The sequence below is a fragment of the Panthera tigris genome, chromosome B2 (assembly GCF_018350195.1).
Source record: "Panthera tigris isolate Pti1 chromosome B2, P.tigris_Pti1_mat1.1, whole genome shotgun sequence".
In the NCBI taxonomy this organism is placed as follows: domain Eukaryota; kingdom Metazoa; phylum Chordata; class Mammalia; order Carnivora; family Felidae; genus Panthera; species Panthera tigris.
This window is the reverse complement of record NC_056664.1, coordinates 97,954,755-97,971,789: the sequence shown is the minus strand read 5'-3', so window position 1 is coordinate 97,971,789 and position 17,035 is coordinate 97,954,755. Positions and strand designations below refer to the sequence as shown.

General features: G+C 44.5%; 1 protein-coding gene across 1 annotated transcript in view; it reads right to left on the bottom strand.

The window, feature by feature from the left end:
• The window catches only part of LOC102962797, a 178,914-nt gene that overhangs the window by 13,033 nt on the left and 148,846 nt on the right, over positions 1-17,035 (bottom strand). Inside the window, exons 38-44 of the mRNA XM_007078743.3 lie at positions 13,693-13,802; positions 6,167-6,316; positions 5,222-5,275; positions 4,415-4,582; positions 2,406-2,558; positions 1,522-1,653; positions 539-691 (exon numbers count right to left, since the gene is read on the bottom strand). Of these exons, the coding sequence (XP_007078805.3) occupies positions 539-691; positions 1,522-1,653; positions 2,406-2,558; positions 4,415-4,582; positions 5,222-5,275; positions 6,167-6,316; positions 13,693-13,802 (920 nt within the window). The remainder of the gene's footprint in view (positions 1-538; positions 692-1,521; positions 1,654-2,405; positions 2,559-4,414; positions 4,583-5,221; positions 5,276-6,166; positions 6,317-13,692; positions 13,803-17,035) is intronic.

Sequence of the window (17,035 nt, the reverse complement as noted above, 5' to 3'; positions counted from 1 at the left end):
ACTTGGAAACACCTTCATTGTGGTGCCCACCCCTTATTGAGCAGCAGTGACTTCTGAAATTATGACTTAGTATGGGTGGATCATCAGGAAAGAATGCAAGACTCTGTTTGGGGAATAATGCTGATGGCTAGGCCACACTCCACGTGCAGAAGGTCACTATCGATGGAAAGCGTGCTTGAAGATGAAAGGACTGGGCTAAAGGCAGAGACCTACATCCCAAGATGCCCTCTAGACAAAAAGATCCTCTGAAAAACACATACACATACACACTACACACCGAAGAACGATCTTTTGTAAGGGTGGTATTTCACCATCTTAGCCAACTTTTGGCCACTCTCCTTGGTGTCTAGGGCTAGAAAGGATGTAGAAGCGAAGCTGAGGTCTGGGCCATCTTTCTCTGGCAGTGCCTCCTGCTTGGCCTCAGCTGTGGAGTCCCGGTGACTGCTGCAGGAGGCAGGGTGCTGCTTCCAGGGCCACAGTCAGCTTTGCAGAGCGAGCTCAAAGGGAGGGAGGAAGAGGGGTTCTGGTGTTCAGATACCTGGTTATCCTGCTGCTTGCGCATCCTGGTGTTGGCGGCCTGAGCCCCGGCCAGGGCCTGCCGTAGCACCCCTAACTGCTGATGAAATAAAACCGCTTCTTGTTCTGCCATCAGCTTGATGCTCAAACACTCTTTTTTACTTTGCATGGCTTCCTGTGAACACCCCCAAACACAGTAAGATAGGAAATAAGTTTCCTTTCCATAGTTTTCATTTCAGAAGAGACTCTAAACCACTTCATTATCCATCATTTTTAAAAAGTTCCGGTAGAGGGGTACTTGGGTGGCTCAGTTGGCTCAGGCATGATCTCACGGTTTGTGAGTTCGAGCCTCAGGTCAGGCTCACTGTTGTCATTGTCCGAGCCCACTTCAGATCCTCTGTCTCCCTCTCTCTCTGCCCCTCCCTGACTCATGTTCTTGTTCTCTGTCTCTCTTAAAAATAAACATTAAAAAAAAAAACCACTTCTGGTAGAAACAAGCTCTAGTCGCCTTCTCTGTGTCCTCACTGAAGACCAGTGTGGCAGAGCAAATAGGGACTTTCAGAAACACTAAGTGAAAGTTTCCAAACCACTATTTTTATGTGCTTTGGTTCCAATTTGCCTTGAAGCCGATTTTCCACTTATTTTGTTACTCCATTTTCCTCAGATAATCATGTCTGAAAACTCAAAGATTTACGGTGTTTGGATGAAGCTGCCTCAAACCCTCGGGATGTCCTCCCTCCATTTTTCCCCTTTTCTCGTGCTAGACTCTCTGTTCTCCCATTTGCTTCTTTGCCATTGGCTTCTGGCTCTTTCCTATTTCTCTGGGGGCTCTGACATTCAGTCACTTCCCTGGAAAACTCCCCGACTGTTGACTGTGAGATCCGTTAAGATGGTTGGTCTTGCCAACACCAGGGCAAGACCAGCCCCCCAGGTCAGCCAGCCCCCCACCTCATCAGTCACTCCCTGCTGTGCGGGGTGGGCGGGCCTCCCTCTCCTAACACTCACCTTCTCTGCCCTGTTCAGCTGGCCCTGGAAGCGAGCCCGCTGCACAGCCAACCTCCAGTGGCCCAGGCTCCTCACTTTGCACACCAGGGCAGACAGGCGGCAGTTGTCTTGCTCCAAGGCACGCAGCTGCTCCTGCTGAGAAAGGCTTACTTTCAGAAAAGTCTGCCCCCATGAGAAGGGCACAGATGCTAACATCAGAGACAGGCCTTGGGGCACCTGGGTAGCTCAGCCTTTTTTTTTTTTTTTTTTTTCTGATGTTTATTTATTTATTTTGAAAGAGAGTGAGAGTGCAAGTGGGGGAGGGGCAGAGAGAGGAGAGAGAGAATCCTATGCGGGCTCCACACTGTCAGTGCAGAGCCCTGGGGCGGGATGGAGAGGCTTGATATCACAAACTGTGAGATCATGACCTGACTGGAAATGTGGAAATCAAGAGTCGAAGAGTCGGGTGCTTAACCGACTGAGACACCCAGGTGCCCCAAGGGTCTGACTCTTGGTTTTGGCTCAGGTCACGATCTCACAGTCTGTGAGTTTGAGCCCCGTGTCAGGCTCTGTGCTGGCAGTGAGGAGCCTGCCTGGGATTCTCTCTCCCTCTCTCTCTGCCCCTCCCCCACTCACATATTTTTTTCTCTGTCTCTCTGTCTCTCTCTGTCTCTGTCTCTCTCTCTCACACACACACACACAAAATAAATAAAAACTTTAAAAAGAAAAAAAGAAACGTGCCTTCCAGAAGATAACACAAGTGTGCTGTGAGCCCTGGTGCCCTTTTAAAATGTCTGATGCAATGCTTTCTCAGGGAAACCAGACTGGAATGCATACAGAGTGAGCGGTAGGGTCAGATGCTGAGATGAAATGCTGATATCCTATCGCTAAATGAAATCACGTACTTTGGCTGGGTTTTCTTTCATTCCTTCATCAGGTCTGGCAGAGCCCCATTTTTTCTTTAGGGCCTTCATATTGTCAATCCCTTCTGTTCTTACTTCACCAATGAGCTCACACACTTTCTGGATCAAATTCATCTGATTCTCATCCAGTTTTTCCTGCAAATTGCAGACTCAAGTTCAGGAAGGACAGTAGAGGAAGAGTCATTTTGCCTTCTAAAAGCTAACTTTCAGAAATGATTTCACATGAAAAAAAAATCATCCACCCAATTATTCTATCAGGTATTATCTGGAAGTCTCTGTATCAGCCCCCTTTACTATTGTCTTCAGTCCACAGGGCTTCATCAGATGGACCCTACACATCTTAGAGCCTAAGTTACCAGATGCCAAGTTAAGTTGAATGGATAGAAGAGTGGAAGGTCACAGGTGGAAAACTGAGTCACTCCTCCTCCCCCAAAGGGTTACTTGAGAATTTGAACCTAGGGGTTTTTGCAATCAGGTTGACTCAGCAGAATCTGACCAGATAAAACACTATATAGATGAGCCACTAATGAGGAACTACATTAAAAATACAGTAGAGGAAGGAATCAGGCTGGCTACTTTCCCATTTCGGTTTTAGCAGAAGTCTCATTATGAAATAGTCTGTTCTGAATGGCTTGTGGATAACAGCTTTTGGTGGAACAGCTTGATCATTGCTAAGTACAACTACAGACCCAGCATCCTCCGGTGAAGGGTAGAGTTGGGTGTCCTCTCATCTCTGAACCACTTCCCTGGAGAGGAAAGCAGGAAGATAGTGCCCAGCTGGGCAGCCATGGCAGGAAGTCTGGCTCCTGGCCACACAGAGAAAGCTTCCCCACCTACTTAGGAGTCTGGGGTAGAACAGAGAGTCTCTGCTTCAGGTGGCCTGCAGAACTAGGTTAGCCTGGGAGAAGTAGAGAATCCACTTTCTGTCTAGGAATCTGGCATAAGTTAAAAAAAAAATTAAGAAATTTTTCAATAATTTCATTCCTGGAAGATGACTTAGCAATTCCAGACTTCACTGTCTGTTCTCCTGCAATACCAGGCCCAATGCGTTTTGGTTTCGATTCTTTAATATTTGTAAGCACTTGTGTTTTATGGACCCTTCATAAGTGAGGAGGAATCTCTGGTCCTCTCTGGAATGACCAGGCCAAGGCAGAGCTCTGGTGGAAGCTCCTGTCAATGTAACAACTTCAGGGACCCAGAATCCTCCAGGAGAGACAGCGAAGTAAGGACCCACTGGGGGCTGGCTCTGGGAAACATCCACTAGCAAGAGAGGGGGCGGGTTTGTAGTGAAATTCACAATTTTGGGGCAGCTGGACCAGGCTCTGTGATGGCCCATTTTAGGCATGGGGCCTCCATCTTATAGCTCTTCAGACATCATAAGAAAGTGACAGGCTTCTACAGTGCCGTGGGCACACAGGCACCCCATTGCTCCTTTTCTGGATGGACCTTCACTTACAGGTCAGCAGCTGCCCGACACTGGACGTGAGAGAAAGACTGGTGGGCATTTGAAGGCCAGAAAAAAATCACTGACAGCTAATTCAAATTCTGAATCTGTCCAGTAAGCTTTCAGGAGGTGCCAGTTGCTACCTACACCAGGGTTTGTCCTGGCTTAGGGCATTGCACTCTCCTGCTTGGATGGTCACACTCAGTAGACAAACAGTGATATTAACCATTGGGGGTTTTGGAGAAGACACCCCCACCTGTCCTTCACAGCAATCAGATGGCAACAATGGCCCTTGGCATCAAGTGAGGAAAACAGCAAATAACTAAACTACCTAAAATTTAGTGTCTATCATGGTAAAATAATGAGAACCCATCACTGACCCCTCTCTGCAGTGAACACTCAGAGCCAGAGAATTCTTGGGCCCAACAGGCTCTGGTTACCACAAAGCCCATTCTGTCATTGTGACCACTCTGTGTTCAGTGGCTGTGGAGGTCATTAACACTTGGCTCTCACAGGACTGCCCAGACGTCCGACACAGGTCACTTACTTTTATGTCTAAACATGTCACAAACAGAGCCTGAACTAATGCTTCATATTCTTCTTGGACTTCTTTTCTAATCTTCTCTTTGAGATTCAGATTTTCTTCTTCCAAATCTGTGAGTCGAGCTCTCAGAGCAGTGATTTCCATGATCATATTATGACTGAGCTCTGCAACCTAACAGCACAAATATTGTTTAATGGAAAATAACTCAAAAATTCCAAACTGTCACTACAAAATAGTTCTTTGCATATCAGCGTCAAATTTGCTCTTCTACCTTGAAGCTGATGAAAGAGGTGAACATCCTGTTGTACAAATATGGATGGCAGAATTGAAGGTTGGTTTATGGGTCTCAGAACAGTGCCAGACATATAATAGGTATTCAATAAATGGTTGCCTATTATATGAGGGCATATATATAAGTGTTCCCAGAAGAGGCACATTTAAGCACTTTTTAATCGGATAAAATACTTCCGCTCTCTTGGTCTCCATTTGCAAATTGGCCTTTCTTGACACCTCAGCCTCAATACCTCTTGTGTGGGGAAAAAGTCCTCTGCCCCAACCCAAAAACTAGCAAGAAAAATATAAGTCAAAGCAATACAAAAAACAAAAACCACCAAAAAGCTAAGAAAAAGAAAGCCCTTATTGCTTAAAAAGTGAAAACACACTCCTTAGGTGTTTCTGCAGTGGATCTTCATTGATGGGACTTCTACAGGGCATAAGAAAATAATGCTAGGAAGTTTCCTGTCTTCCTACTGCTGAGACTGTGGATCTGTGAGGTGGAGAAGAGAAACTTTTTGGTAATAACTAACCTACCTGACCAGCGTTGTCTTCAGGAGGACCCGAACCTCTTCGTATAAGATCTAATTCCTGAAGAGGAGAAAAGAATGTACAACAAAACTCAACCATTTGTTCTTCCAATCATGGCTCAGTTCAGGACACCATGCTCCAGACACCTCCCATTTGTGTTAATGGAGCTTCATTTTGAGCTCCTCAAGCTCCACCTGGAGTCAGGACTGTGCTTGTGGTCCCATCGGACTTTAGGATGCCCAACATGAGATCTAAACGCAGCATGAACTTCCAGGTGTCCACACTAATGCAGAAGACTTGGCTATGTGGATAAGCCAAACTGGGGGTAAGGCCAAGACTCGCTTGATATTTGAATGCTTCATTTGATTTTTTTTTTCAGGCTTTTGCACTTTTCTTAGGTGAAAAGTAAAATTACACCAAACCTCTGAAGCAATCCATTCTAAAACGGTGTGCAATTAGGACAGGAGAAGTGACCCTTTGGGTCCCACCAGTGGGACCTCATTTTAAGGAAGTCTCATTAATGAGACCCGTGAAGTGCATCCTGAAGACAGAGTTTATTCAAGGATCCTGGCTTCTAGGCTAGACCATGGACAGCACAAGGTACTTTGGGGTTGCTTAGGTGGGAAGGTCAGTTAAGCATCTTCCCTGGGGGAGGGAAGGGGGTGCGGGGGTGGGGTGGCGACCTGCTCCTTTGTTGCTAACTTTTCATATTCTCCACTAGACGCCTCCAAAGCACACAACCCAGTGTTTCTGAGCCATCACTCTTGCAGCTGATAATGCCAGAGCCCAAGAAAATGAGCCAGTGAGAAGAGACATTGGAGAGTACCAATCATTCTCAGTTCTTGGATAAGAACACCTCCCCTAGCCTCTGTTCTATTCTCTTTGGAGTGACTCCCAGGCTTTCCTATCCACACCTTCCCCATCACACTTCCTGTCTCTCGGGGAACGTACTTGTTCTTTCTGGCAGAGCTTCTGCCTAGCATGCTCCAACACATGCTCATAACACATGGAGTAGCTCTCGAAGTTGCTGCGTTCTCTTGCCATCACTTCACAACCCAGGGAAAGGAGGCAGGCCTCAAGGTGCTCTTTCCTGAAAGTGATCTGAAAAGGAAGGGGCATCATTCACAGCAGCTCCAGCAGGACAGCCTCACTGTGCCAGGGCTCATGGCACACGTTGCCTTGGCTCACAGACCCATGTCTAGTTCTCCTCCATAGAAAACTTGGGCTCTACCCTTCCAAGTCTCTCTTTCAAGTCTGCTCTTAGTATTTGCAGGGCAGGGACAAGAGTACATATGGAGGCCCACCTGCCACATACCTAAGTATTCTAGATGCTTAAAGGTTGGAAATCAAACTAACAAACTATTAATTCTCCTACTTTGAAAAATAGATCTTCAAAATTGTTTGGAAGGCCAGGCTTGGACTACTCTGTGTTCTATGCTGAAATGTGGTGATGTGGAGTGAACTGGTCACCAACCTAGAGTTTGCAGCATGACACCCTTCTCTTTCTACCTCTGGCTTCACATCATACTGTAGATGGCCCTCACATGCATGTAAATGGACAGTCAGCTGTCTATGCCTCTACACAGCCACCCTGGACTACTCCTTAGGCCAGGGTATGCACACTGGCAGTAAGGTACACTCTCCCTCTGGGGAGCAGGATCTGGGGACTTTCCAGGGAGAATTCCAGGGTCTCAGGTACCTGAAGTGTGGTCTAGAAGGAGGGCCAGGGATCTGAGTGGGCATGTCCACTTGGCTGTAGGTATTTCTCACCCTGTGAGGAAGAGTGAAAGAAGAAGAACCAGAGGGGCTCTCTGAAGTATGAGCACCTGGCAGGGACCCCTCTAGCTGTGATTGAAGGGTCATACTGCTCATTCTCTTGGCAGTCCCATTTCTTCCCCTTTCTCTAAGAAATTGGGCATCCTTTTGAAGAGATAACCATTAAGGAAAAGAAGAAAAGTCCACCCCTCCAAGGCAAGGTTAGATTTAATCTGTGGAGAGAAATGGGAACCAATATGTAGAAGATAGGACCAGCCTACCTTGACTAGGGCCTGCATGTCTATGAGTGTTTTTGTGTGTCTCTATGTGTCTGTATCAGTGAGTGCATCTGGGGTGCATTTAAGGATATGATTGTGCGTCTGTGTCTGTATGCATTAGTGTATATGTGTATGTGTATCTATGTCTCTCATATATGTCTCTGTGAATGTCTATATATATTTCTGTGTCTATGTGTGACCCTTTGTGTGTATCATTGAGTGTATCTGGGGGTCTTTGGGGGCCCAATCCAAGACCCAGCCTGCAGGCTTACATGAGCTTTATCTGTGATACTTCAGGGTCACGAGGGCTCCAGGCTTAGTGGCAGTCTGCCACAGAAGCTAAGCTGTCCTTCTGGGGTGGGTCCTGTGGCCCAGTGAGCCCCAGTTCATGGTCCTATCAGTGCAACCTCAGTGTCCCCACTGACTTTCAGAGAAAGAGCAGCCAGACTTTGTCAAGGCAAGTTATTGAGGCAAACTAGCAGAGATGGAAAATAGTGATAAAATGCAGTACTGATGGAGGGAAACAGCCTGCTCACCACTGCTGATGGCAAGGGTGATCAATGTGGCATTCTGGAGGGCAGACTAGCTGTATCTGTGAAAAGATTTTAAAATGTTCATGCCCTTTGGCTCAGTAATTCCTCTTCTAGAACTTTATCTTTAGGGGATGATAAAAGCGATACACAAAAATATATGTAAACAGATGTCCTTGATCTTTCTAACAGAAGAGAGAAATGGCAACAACCAAAAGTGACTAATAAAGGGAAACAGGTTGAATTTTTTTCATCCATCTGTACAATGAAATATCAAACCGCCACCAAAAATTATGCTGTGGACATATGTTTATTGACAGGGGAACATGTTGATAACATGTACTCAAGTGAAAAAAAAGTACACTGCAATAAAAGGGCATATAGAATAATCTAACTTGGCTTAAAAAATGTTGATGAATGAAAAAAACTATAAATGAAGTTTGGAAGGAAATATGCCAAAATACTAATAGTAGTTATCAATGAGGGTAAGCTAATGAGTGTATTTTCCAATATATGATATTTCTATTTTCTAATATAATCATAACATGTTTATATAATGAAGATAATTATATATAAAATGTACAAATAAACAAAATGTATAACCTAATGAAAAGATAGTAAAGCTTTTGTAAAGATCATGATCCACAGCAGCTTGGCAAGGCACACTGAAGAGATGTAGAATGGAAACAGTGGATGAACACCTCTGCTCATGGGGGATTTCATGAGCAGAGCCAGGCAGTCAGAGGAGGACACATAGCCTCCCTCTCTCATTCTGTGGGGCTTCCTCAAGGGGCCCCTTTTAGTGGAGTAGGATTTGGGGCAATCTAACCTGCTCTGGAAAGTGATCAGTAAGACAGTTGGATTTAGCTTCTGACACCAAGGCAAAGGGAATCAAGATTTGATGGCCCTTGACTTCTTTATGGTGAAAGGGTCAAGGCTATATGGACTTAGTAACGACAAAGGAAATACTTCCCAGACAAAGTATGATGAAAGCCCGAAACGTTGAGACATTGCAAAACCACATTAAAGGCCATCAAGGCTGGTGACCCTTTCCAGGTGGCCTGGACCCAGTGCTTGGAATCGGCCACAGTGACTCACCCCTTGCTGTCCTGGACAGCACTGTCTGGATCCGACTGTGCCAGCCAGGCCTCCAATGGCTTTTTAGCAGGGCAAACACTTCTCAAACTAATGTTACTATAGCCACCATAGTAGATATAGGATCCCAAATAAACAGAAATGCAGACTTGAACCACAATGGCCCTCTACCATTCCCTCTTAGCCAGTGTGATATTTTACCTAGTAAGGGTGAGGCACCTCTGGGTGAGTCTCTGTGTTACACCACAGAGGTAGGAATGGCCAGGAGCCCCCTTGGGCATCCCTGGAGGCCAGAGAAATTGTGTTGCTTCCTTCCCTCAGTGGTTCTGTTGGGGCCTCAGGAGATTGAGCTGAAAGATCAACTCAAGGGGATGATGCATAGAGGGTGAGTGTGAAGGCAAGGAGAGGGGATAAGGGCCCAGCCAGAGCATTTGCAGTGGGGACATGGAGTGGGGAGCAAGTCTGAGGTGGGGCAGACAGGAAACTGTTATTGACAGGTGACAGAGAGTTGCAGGGAGACTCCTAAGCTCCTAGGAGTCTCTCTCTCCAAGTGATCTTTGATTTTGCAGACTTACCCAGCCTTCCAGAGGCAGCCTTTGGAGCTGCCTGAACAGCATCTGTTGTGGGACTACAGCCTGTGTGGCTTCTATTGACATAATTTTTCTATGAACCCTACGCGGGGCTCAAATTCACCAACTGCAAGATCATGACCTGATCTGAAGTGGGACACTCAACCTACTGAGCCACCCAGGTGCCCCCAGAGCAATTTGTTTCTTAAAAGCTGTTCTGCAGCCTACTCTTGCCTTCCTAGGTCACTAAATGCCAGCTCTGTGCCAAAATGCAGCATGAAGTGGGTTCATCTGCCAACTTCCCCTTCAAGGCAGGCCCCAGGCTTCCATAAAAACTACAGAGTGAAAATCATGTTCTCCAGTGGCCTGATTCCTTCACCAACAGTTAAATCTGAACTATGATGAATGGCACTGGCTGGAAAAGCACCAGATTGCCCCATAGACTGATCTAGAGAGCCAGCCTGGGGTGAAGCATGGCAGGTGCTAGTCCTTGTTATGGCAAAAGTCTGGCTCTGCTGGAAGCAAATTGCCCTTCTGTGGTTTGCTTCTTCTTGAAGCCCCTCATAACTCATCTAGTATCTATCAGGCACATACAAGGTGTTTTGATGATGTTTATAAAACCCACCTCTGCTGACAAGATGCTTCAATGATTTCCCGCTGACTCTGGGATAACATCCAAACTCCTAAGGATTGCCTACAATGTCATTCAGCAACTGGCCCTGCCCACCTTTTCAGTGTCCTCTTCTGAACTCTGCTCTACTCCCTTCTTAGATTGCTCTGCCTTCCTTCTCCAGCCCCTCTTCATCTGGCCAACTCTTATTTGTGCCTTAAGACTTGGCCCAAACAACACCTCCTCCAGGAAGTCTTCCCCATTTGTTCCCTACGTGCTAGCTGGGTTATATCCCCTGTGTATGCCTCTTTCAAAGCATTTAACATGAAGTGCCTTTTCTTGACACTCCTGGGTCACCTGGTTCCATAAGTTCTTTGAGGGCAAGAACTGTACCTTTTGCCTTTAATCTAACAAAGTGCCTAGAAAAAAATAGGAGATCTATAAATACTTGCTAAATGAGTGAATGACTTTTGACATATGAATGGAAATGGTTCTGGAATCCACACAACAGACTATTATAGTTCTGATTTGCCATAAGGGTCAGTCTCTAACTTCAGGTCGGTGTGTTTAGTATGGCATTTGAGCAAGATGTTAGAACTGATGGTGAAAGGCTGTTTTTCTAGAATTTGGGGAAGGAAGCAAAGATCACTAGAGGCCAATATGGACTCAAGAAAAATCAGGTCAGATTAGCCTTTCCTCAGAAAATATATAGCACTTGAAGTGTATCTGGATTTCAGCAGGACATCTAAAAGGTTTCTCCACTGGACCTTGTGGACCAGTGGAGAACACAGGCTGGGTGACAGTACAACTGGATGGGCTTCTGACCACTGAAAGACTGTGCCCAAAGAGTGTGGTCAGCCTGAAGGGGACCATAGGGGGTAGCACAAGGATTGGGACCTGTCCTGGCATACACGGTTAGTAATGACTTGAATGAGAATACTGAGGGCAGGCTGACAAGAACCTGGGAGAGGGAGACAGTGCTGAATGATAAAAATCCAGATTTTTAAGGATTTTAAGAAGTTCACCGTGGACCAAGTTGAACAAGACCGAGGCTAATAATATGGCAGCAGCAGGATGCCTGAAGGCAATGTGGGCTTCAGGTGACTGTCAGCCTAATAAGTCAACAGTGACGTGGCTCCCAATACCAGGCACACTCATGGGCATTAATCAAAGGACACACAGAACAAGTGCACTCTTTGCCGGTCAGACAATCTTGAACTTAGAGGGGACTGACCAGGATGGTAGAGTTGCTCATATAAAGTGATCAAAGGAAAGGAAGGCAGTTTAGTCTGAAGAAGAGAAGGCTGGGCTCAGGTCCTCAATGTATGCATGTGTGGTCTGTACTTGGTACAGAAGCACCCAGGTTAGGGAGGAGCGCGGCGCCTGCTCTCTTTCCTAGTCCATGTGCCCTGGCTTGGACTGCACCTGTCTGGAGGAAGGGGTGACTATTTGTAATCCACGGCGCAGAGGTGCACCTGTCTGGGTTTGTGCTACTAGAGCAGGTCCCTCATTGTAATGGTACGGAGGCTTCACACATGCCAGCAGTGGCAGTAATTGAGCTTCTCTGACTGACCTGCCCTTAGATATCCAAAGGCTTGTTGTGAGGGGTCAGAACCATGATCTGTGGTGTTTCAGGGACAGAACTAGGATCCACGATGGAGGTGGTGGAAGGCCAAATCCAGCTCAGTAAAAGCTGCTTGAAATATGAGCTGCCAGGAATGGCTGGGGATAGGGGGTGGGCTTGGAAGAGAGTGAGTTCCCTGTCTTTGCAGATCATTCAGAAAAGGCTAGAAGTCCACCAGGCATAGAATTTGGAGGGGTCTAACGTCCTGGCGTCTCATTATTCCAAGACACTAGCAGGCAGGTACCAACCTGATCAGTGTGCCTTGAGTTTCAGTCATACCTGATATGGGTTTGTCCTAATACTTTCATTTCTTTCCTAGATGACCCCATCTTCAGTGTTGGAGTAAAGTGTATGCATAGGAGGGGAGCAGATCTTGAGCTACAACCTTTTTGTTTGTTTTTATTGTAGTAAAATATATGTAACGTAAAATTTGCCATTTAAACCATTTCTTTTTGTAAGTAGGCTCCACACCCAGCATGGAGCCCAATGTGGGGCTTGAACTCACAACCCTGATATCATGGCCTGAGCTGAAATCAAGAGTCAAACGCTTAACCAACTGAGCCACCCAGGCGCCCCCATTTAAACTATTTTTCAGTGTAAAGTCCAGTGGCATTCACACTGTTGTACAATCGATCTCTAGAACTGTCTTCAGCTTGCAAAACTGAAATTCTTATACCCACTGAACACCAACTCCCCATTCGCCCTCCCCCCAGCTCCTAACAACCACCATTCTACTTTCTGTCTCCATGAATTTGACTACTGTGGGTGCCTCATATAAGTGGAATCGTGCAGAATTTATGCTTTTGTGACTGGCTTTTTTCACCGAGCATAAGGTCTTCAAGGTGCATCCATGATGAAGCATGTGTCAGGGTTGACTTCCTTTTTTTAAAGGAGAGGCACAACAGTCTGTGCTTCAAACACGTTTCTGAGCATGCCCTGCCCTAATCACCTCTGTATCTCTGGTTGAGAATCTCTGAGCTGCAGAGACCAAAAGGGACCACTTCACCCATTCATCAGAATACACAGTACTACACTTGGGTATCATTGAAAGCTTAAATGAAATACATGTAAATCATCAAGCTCTGAGGAAAAATGTATCCCCAACCAAGCTAGTGAATTCTCTGTCTCGTAATTAAAAACTGAAGTGTTGTTAATAAAATTACGGGGAATATTTGAAGAACTTAGAAAAATATAAATTTGAGGGAAATGTTGTTTTAAAAAATTAGGTATGTTTTGCTAAATCAGGTTTTTAAAGAAATGGTTGAATTTCAAAGGCAACTGGATTTGTTTCTACCTAATGTACTTATGTTTAATTTGTTAATGATCCTAAAAGCTCTGCTATGGCCAAATATCCACATACACTCTCTTACCTTGCCTTTTCAGCACTATTTAGGAATAGTCAAGAGTACACAGTTGATAACTTTAAGGACTGTGTGTATGTATATTGTATGTATTAAGTACATATTATTGTTAAATATATATTATATAGACTTGTTATGGATTCAAATAGATATATACCAAAAATTGTTGAAGCTGGTTTGCTTTGTGGAGAGGAAACGGGATGGTGGAATAAGGAGGGTTGGAAATGTTACCTTTCTGTTGGTTGTTTTTTTTTTTTTTTTGTACTGTACATTTTAAAAATGTTTTCTAGTTAGTGGAATTATTGGCTATTTTAGTTTCTCTCTTTTAAGTTTTGAATATTAAAAAATCAATGCAGGAAATGTTGCTAAAACAACTCATTCATCAACAAACTCCAAGGTTACTTTAAAAAGTTGGCTGAATCTGAAATTAGTCAACATGCAAATTCAAATTTCTCTCTCCTAATTTATTAGAAATCAGTCTTTGCCCAAAATTAAAATTATAACAAGTGATTGCTACTTTAAGCCTGAGTGTTCATATATTCATTCTAAGGGAATAAGGGAAGCATTGGGAAATGGGTTAAGCGGAAAGTCTTCTTTCCTTGGGTTAATATTACAAAAAAAATACACTCCAAAATGACTAACTTTCAATACATACCTCTAGTCCACCATCCTGGTAATTTTCCATTAATCTCTGTACAAATTTTTCAACTATTTGTGGTCTGATAACTGAAAAGTTTTCTTTCATGACATGGTGCTTCCAAAGATCTAGGGGGAGAAACATAATGATGCTAGTATCATGAAACACTGAACAATGATTAATGGCATTACACTGGACACAAGAAGCTGTTATTTCCAAATCCACAAAACTTAACGGGTGAGGAAGGGGGAAGGGAGGAAGTGGATGAGGACACAGGGTCCTCCAGAACATAGGAATAAGGAAGATCTACAACAAGAGTCCTAATGAAAAGATTTGGAAGAGTATCTCTGAAACCCCATGAACAATATTCTGTTATCCTAACTAAAGATCCCGAATCAAATGTTATTATTGATCCTACATGATACCTATTTTCACTAAGTCATTAAGTATCTGAACAATTATTTTGGCCTAATGTAGTTAACATAAATAAATGAAGAGCTATTATAGTTACAGTTACAGACTAGAAATGTTGAGGGCTGACAGGCTATGAACTTTAGCTCCTGGATTGAAGCAGCAATAGGATGACACATACAAGATGAGGCATATATGCAATATTCAGAGAAGCATTGTTTAGGACGGCAGAAGCTTGGACGCAACATATAAACTATGGTATATCCTTCCAATGGAATAGTATGCATCTCTGAAAAGAAACCTCCCCATGTACTAATAGGAAAAGAACCATAGATTTTTTTCCCCAATTTTTTTAATGTTTATTTTTATTTTTTTTAGAGAGAGAGACAGAGCATGAGCAGGGGAGGGGCAGAGAGAGAGATAGAGGGAGACACAGAATCTGAAGCAGGCTCTAGGCTCTGAGCTGTCAGCAAAGAGCATGATGCGGGGCTTGAGCCCACGAACCGTGAGATCATGACCTGAGCCGAAGTTGGACACTTAACCAATTGAGCCACCCAGGTGCCCTAAGAACTATTGATTTCTATGTGAAAAATGCAAGGTGAAGAAAAGTGAATATAACATGTTATGTTTTATAAGAAAGACATGATAAATATTAAATGAGGGGATATCCCCTCAAGCCTACTCAAGATTATTGCTCCAGAATGCCAGTGTTCTCCAATATCACTTCTCCCCTCTTTCTTGGATCATTCACAATAGTTCATGTTATCTCTCCCACCTCATAAAATCCTGCTTTTGACCCCACTTCCCCTGTCAGCTATTGCTTCATTTTTTTCGCTCTCTTTTTAGCAAAACTCTCAGGAAGAAAGGCCTATCCTGGCTGGCTGTGACTTCTCTCCAAATCCTTCGTAAGCCCACTCACCCAGGTTTCCCCTCCATTACTCCCCTGAACCTGATTTTGTTATAAACACCAGTGACCTCAACATGACTAAAAACATTGCTTTTACCTGACTACCAGAAGCATTTCACACAATTTGTCACATTCCTCCTGCTTGAGAAACTTTCATCACTAGATGTTGGGACACCACTGTCCTAGTTTTCCTCTACCTCAGTGTCTGCTCCTTCTAAGTCCCTTTTGCTGGTTCTCCTTGTCCTCTCCCCCAGCTCTCTTTTTGTTTGTTTTGTTTTAAGTTTATTTATTTTGAGACAGAGAGAGAGAGAGAGCAGGGGAGGGGCATAGAGAGAGGGAGAGAGAGAGAGTTCCAAGCAGACTCCATGCTGTCAGTGCAGAGCCTGACAGGGCTCGAATTCATGAACCGTGAGATTATGACCTGAGCCGAAATCAAGAGTCAGACACTTAACGGACTGAGCCACCCAGGCTCCCCTCCCCACCCGGAACTTAACATAAGAGTGTCCTAGCACTCAGCCCTTGGTTCACCTCCTTTTTTTCTATCTACGCTCACTTCCTTGGCTATCTTATGTAGTCTCATGGCTAAATACCATCCATATGTGGACAACCTTCAAATTGAGATCTAATACTCACTTGGCATCTCTTCTTGGATGTCTAAAAGGGTTTTCTTTTCGTTTTTTAAAATTAATTAATTATATTTTGAGATTGAGAGAGAGGCAGAGGGAGAGTGAGAGACAGAATCCTAAGCAGTCTTGATCTCACGACTGTGAGATCATGACCTGAGCCAAAATTGAGTTGGATGCTTAACTAACTGAGCCACCCAGGCACCCCTAAAAGGTATTTCAAACATCACTTGTGCATAATTAAATTCTTTATTTTTTTAAACTTTTTTAAAAAAATGTTTATTTATTCTTGAGAGAGAGAGACAGAGTGTGAGCGGGAGAAGGGCAGAGAGAGAGGGAGACACAGAATCCAAAGAAGGCTCCAGGCTCCGGGCTGTCAGCACAGAACCTGACACAGGGCTTGACCTCACTAGATGCAAGATCATGACCTGAACCGAAGTTGGTCGCTTAACCTACTGAGCCACCCAGGCGCCCTAATCTTTGAACTTCTCTCCCTAATTTGCCATCTCAGCTAATGGCAATTCTATTTTCCCAATTGCACAGGTCAAAAATCTTGGGAGTTTTATCATGGACTCTTCTCTTTCCCCCACACCCAACACACAATCCATTAGTAGTTACTTCAAAAACATGCCCTGAATCTGACCACTTAATACTTTCACTGCTCCCAACCTTGTTTGAGCCACCATCTCCCCTTGCTGGGATTATTGTAGTGGCCTCCAAAGCAGCCTCTCCCTTCTTCCATCCTTTTTCCTTTACAGTCCATTCTCAACACAGCAGCCAGAGACACGCCATTAACATATGCCAGATCAAAATCTGGGACAGGCACTGCCTCACACTCGGAGCAAACACTAAGAATAGGCCCTGCATGATACACTCTCTCTCTTTTCACCCTTCCTCTCTGACTTCACCTCCTCCTTGTTTCCCACTCTCTCTCCACTCCGGCTATGGGTATTTCTGCTTCATAAACATGGTAGGCACACTCTGCTCAAGTCCCTTGGATGGACTGTTCTTCTGTCTGGGATGCTCTTCCCGCAGATACCCACATACCTCCTTCAAACTTTGCTCAATATGTCACTTTCTCCCTGAAGTCTATCCTGACCGTCCTATTTACAATTGCAATGCGCTCCCTTCAAACCTCCATACGCCATCCTCCTTACTCCATTATTTTCTTACTTCTTGTGTTACTTATTATCTGTGTATCCCCTTCTAGATGATAAACTCCACAAGAGTAAGGAGTTTTACTCCATGACAGTAAGGTTGTACCCCAAAATGGTGCCTAAAATATAGTAGTGTGTAACATACTAGGTGCTCAATAAATAGATAATTGAATGAAAGAATGAATTAGTGTAGGCATAAAGAAGCACCCTTAGGATATATTAAAAACTAATAAAAATGGCTACTTGGGGTGGCAAAAAGGGAT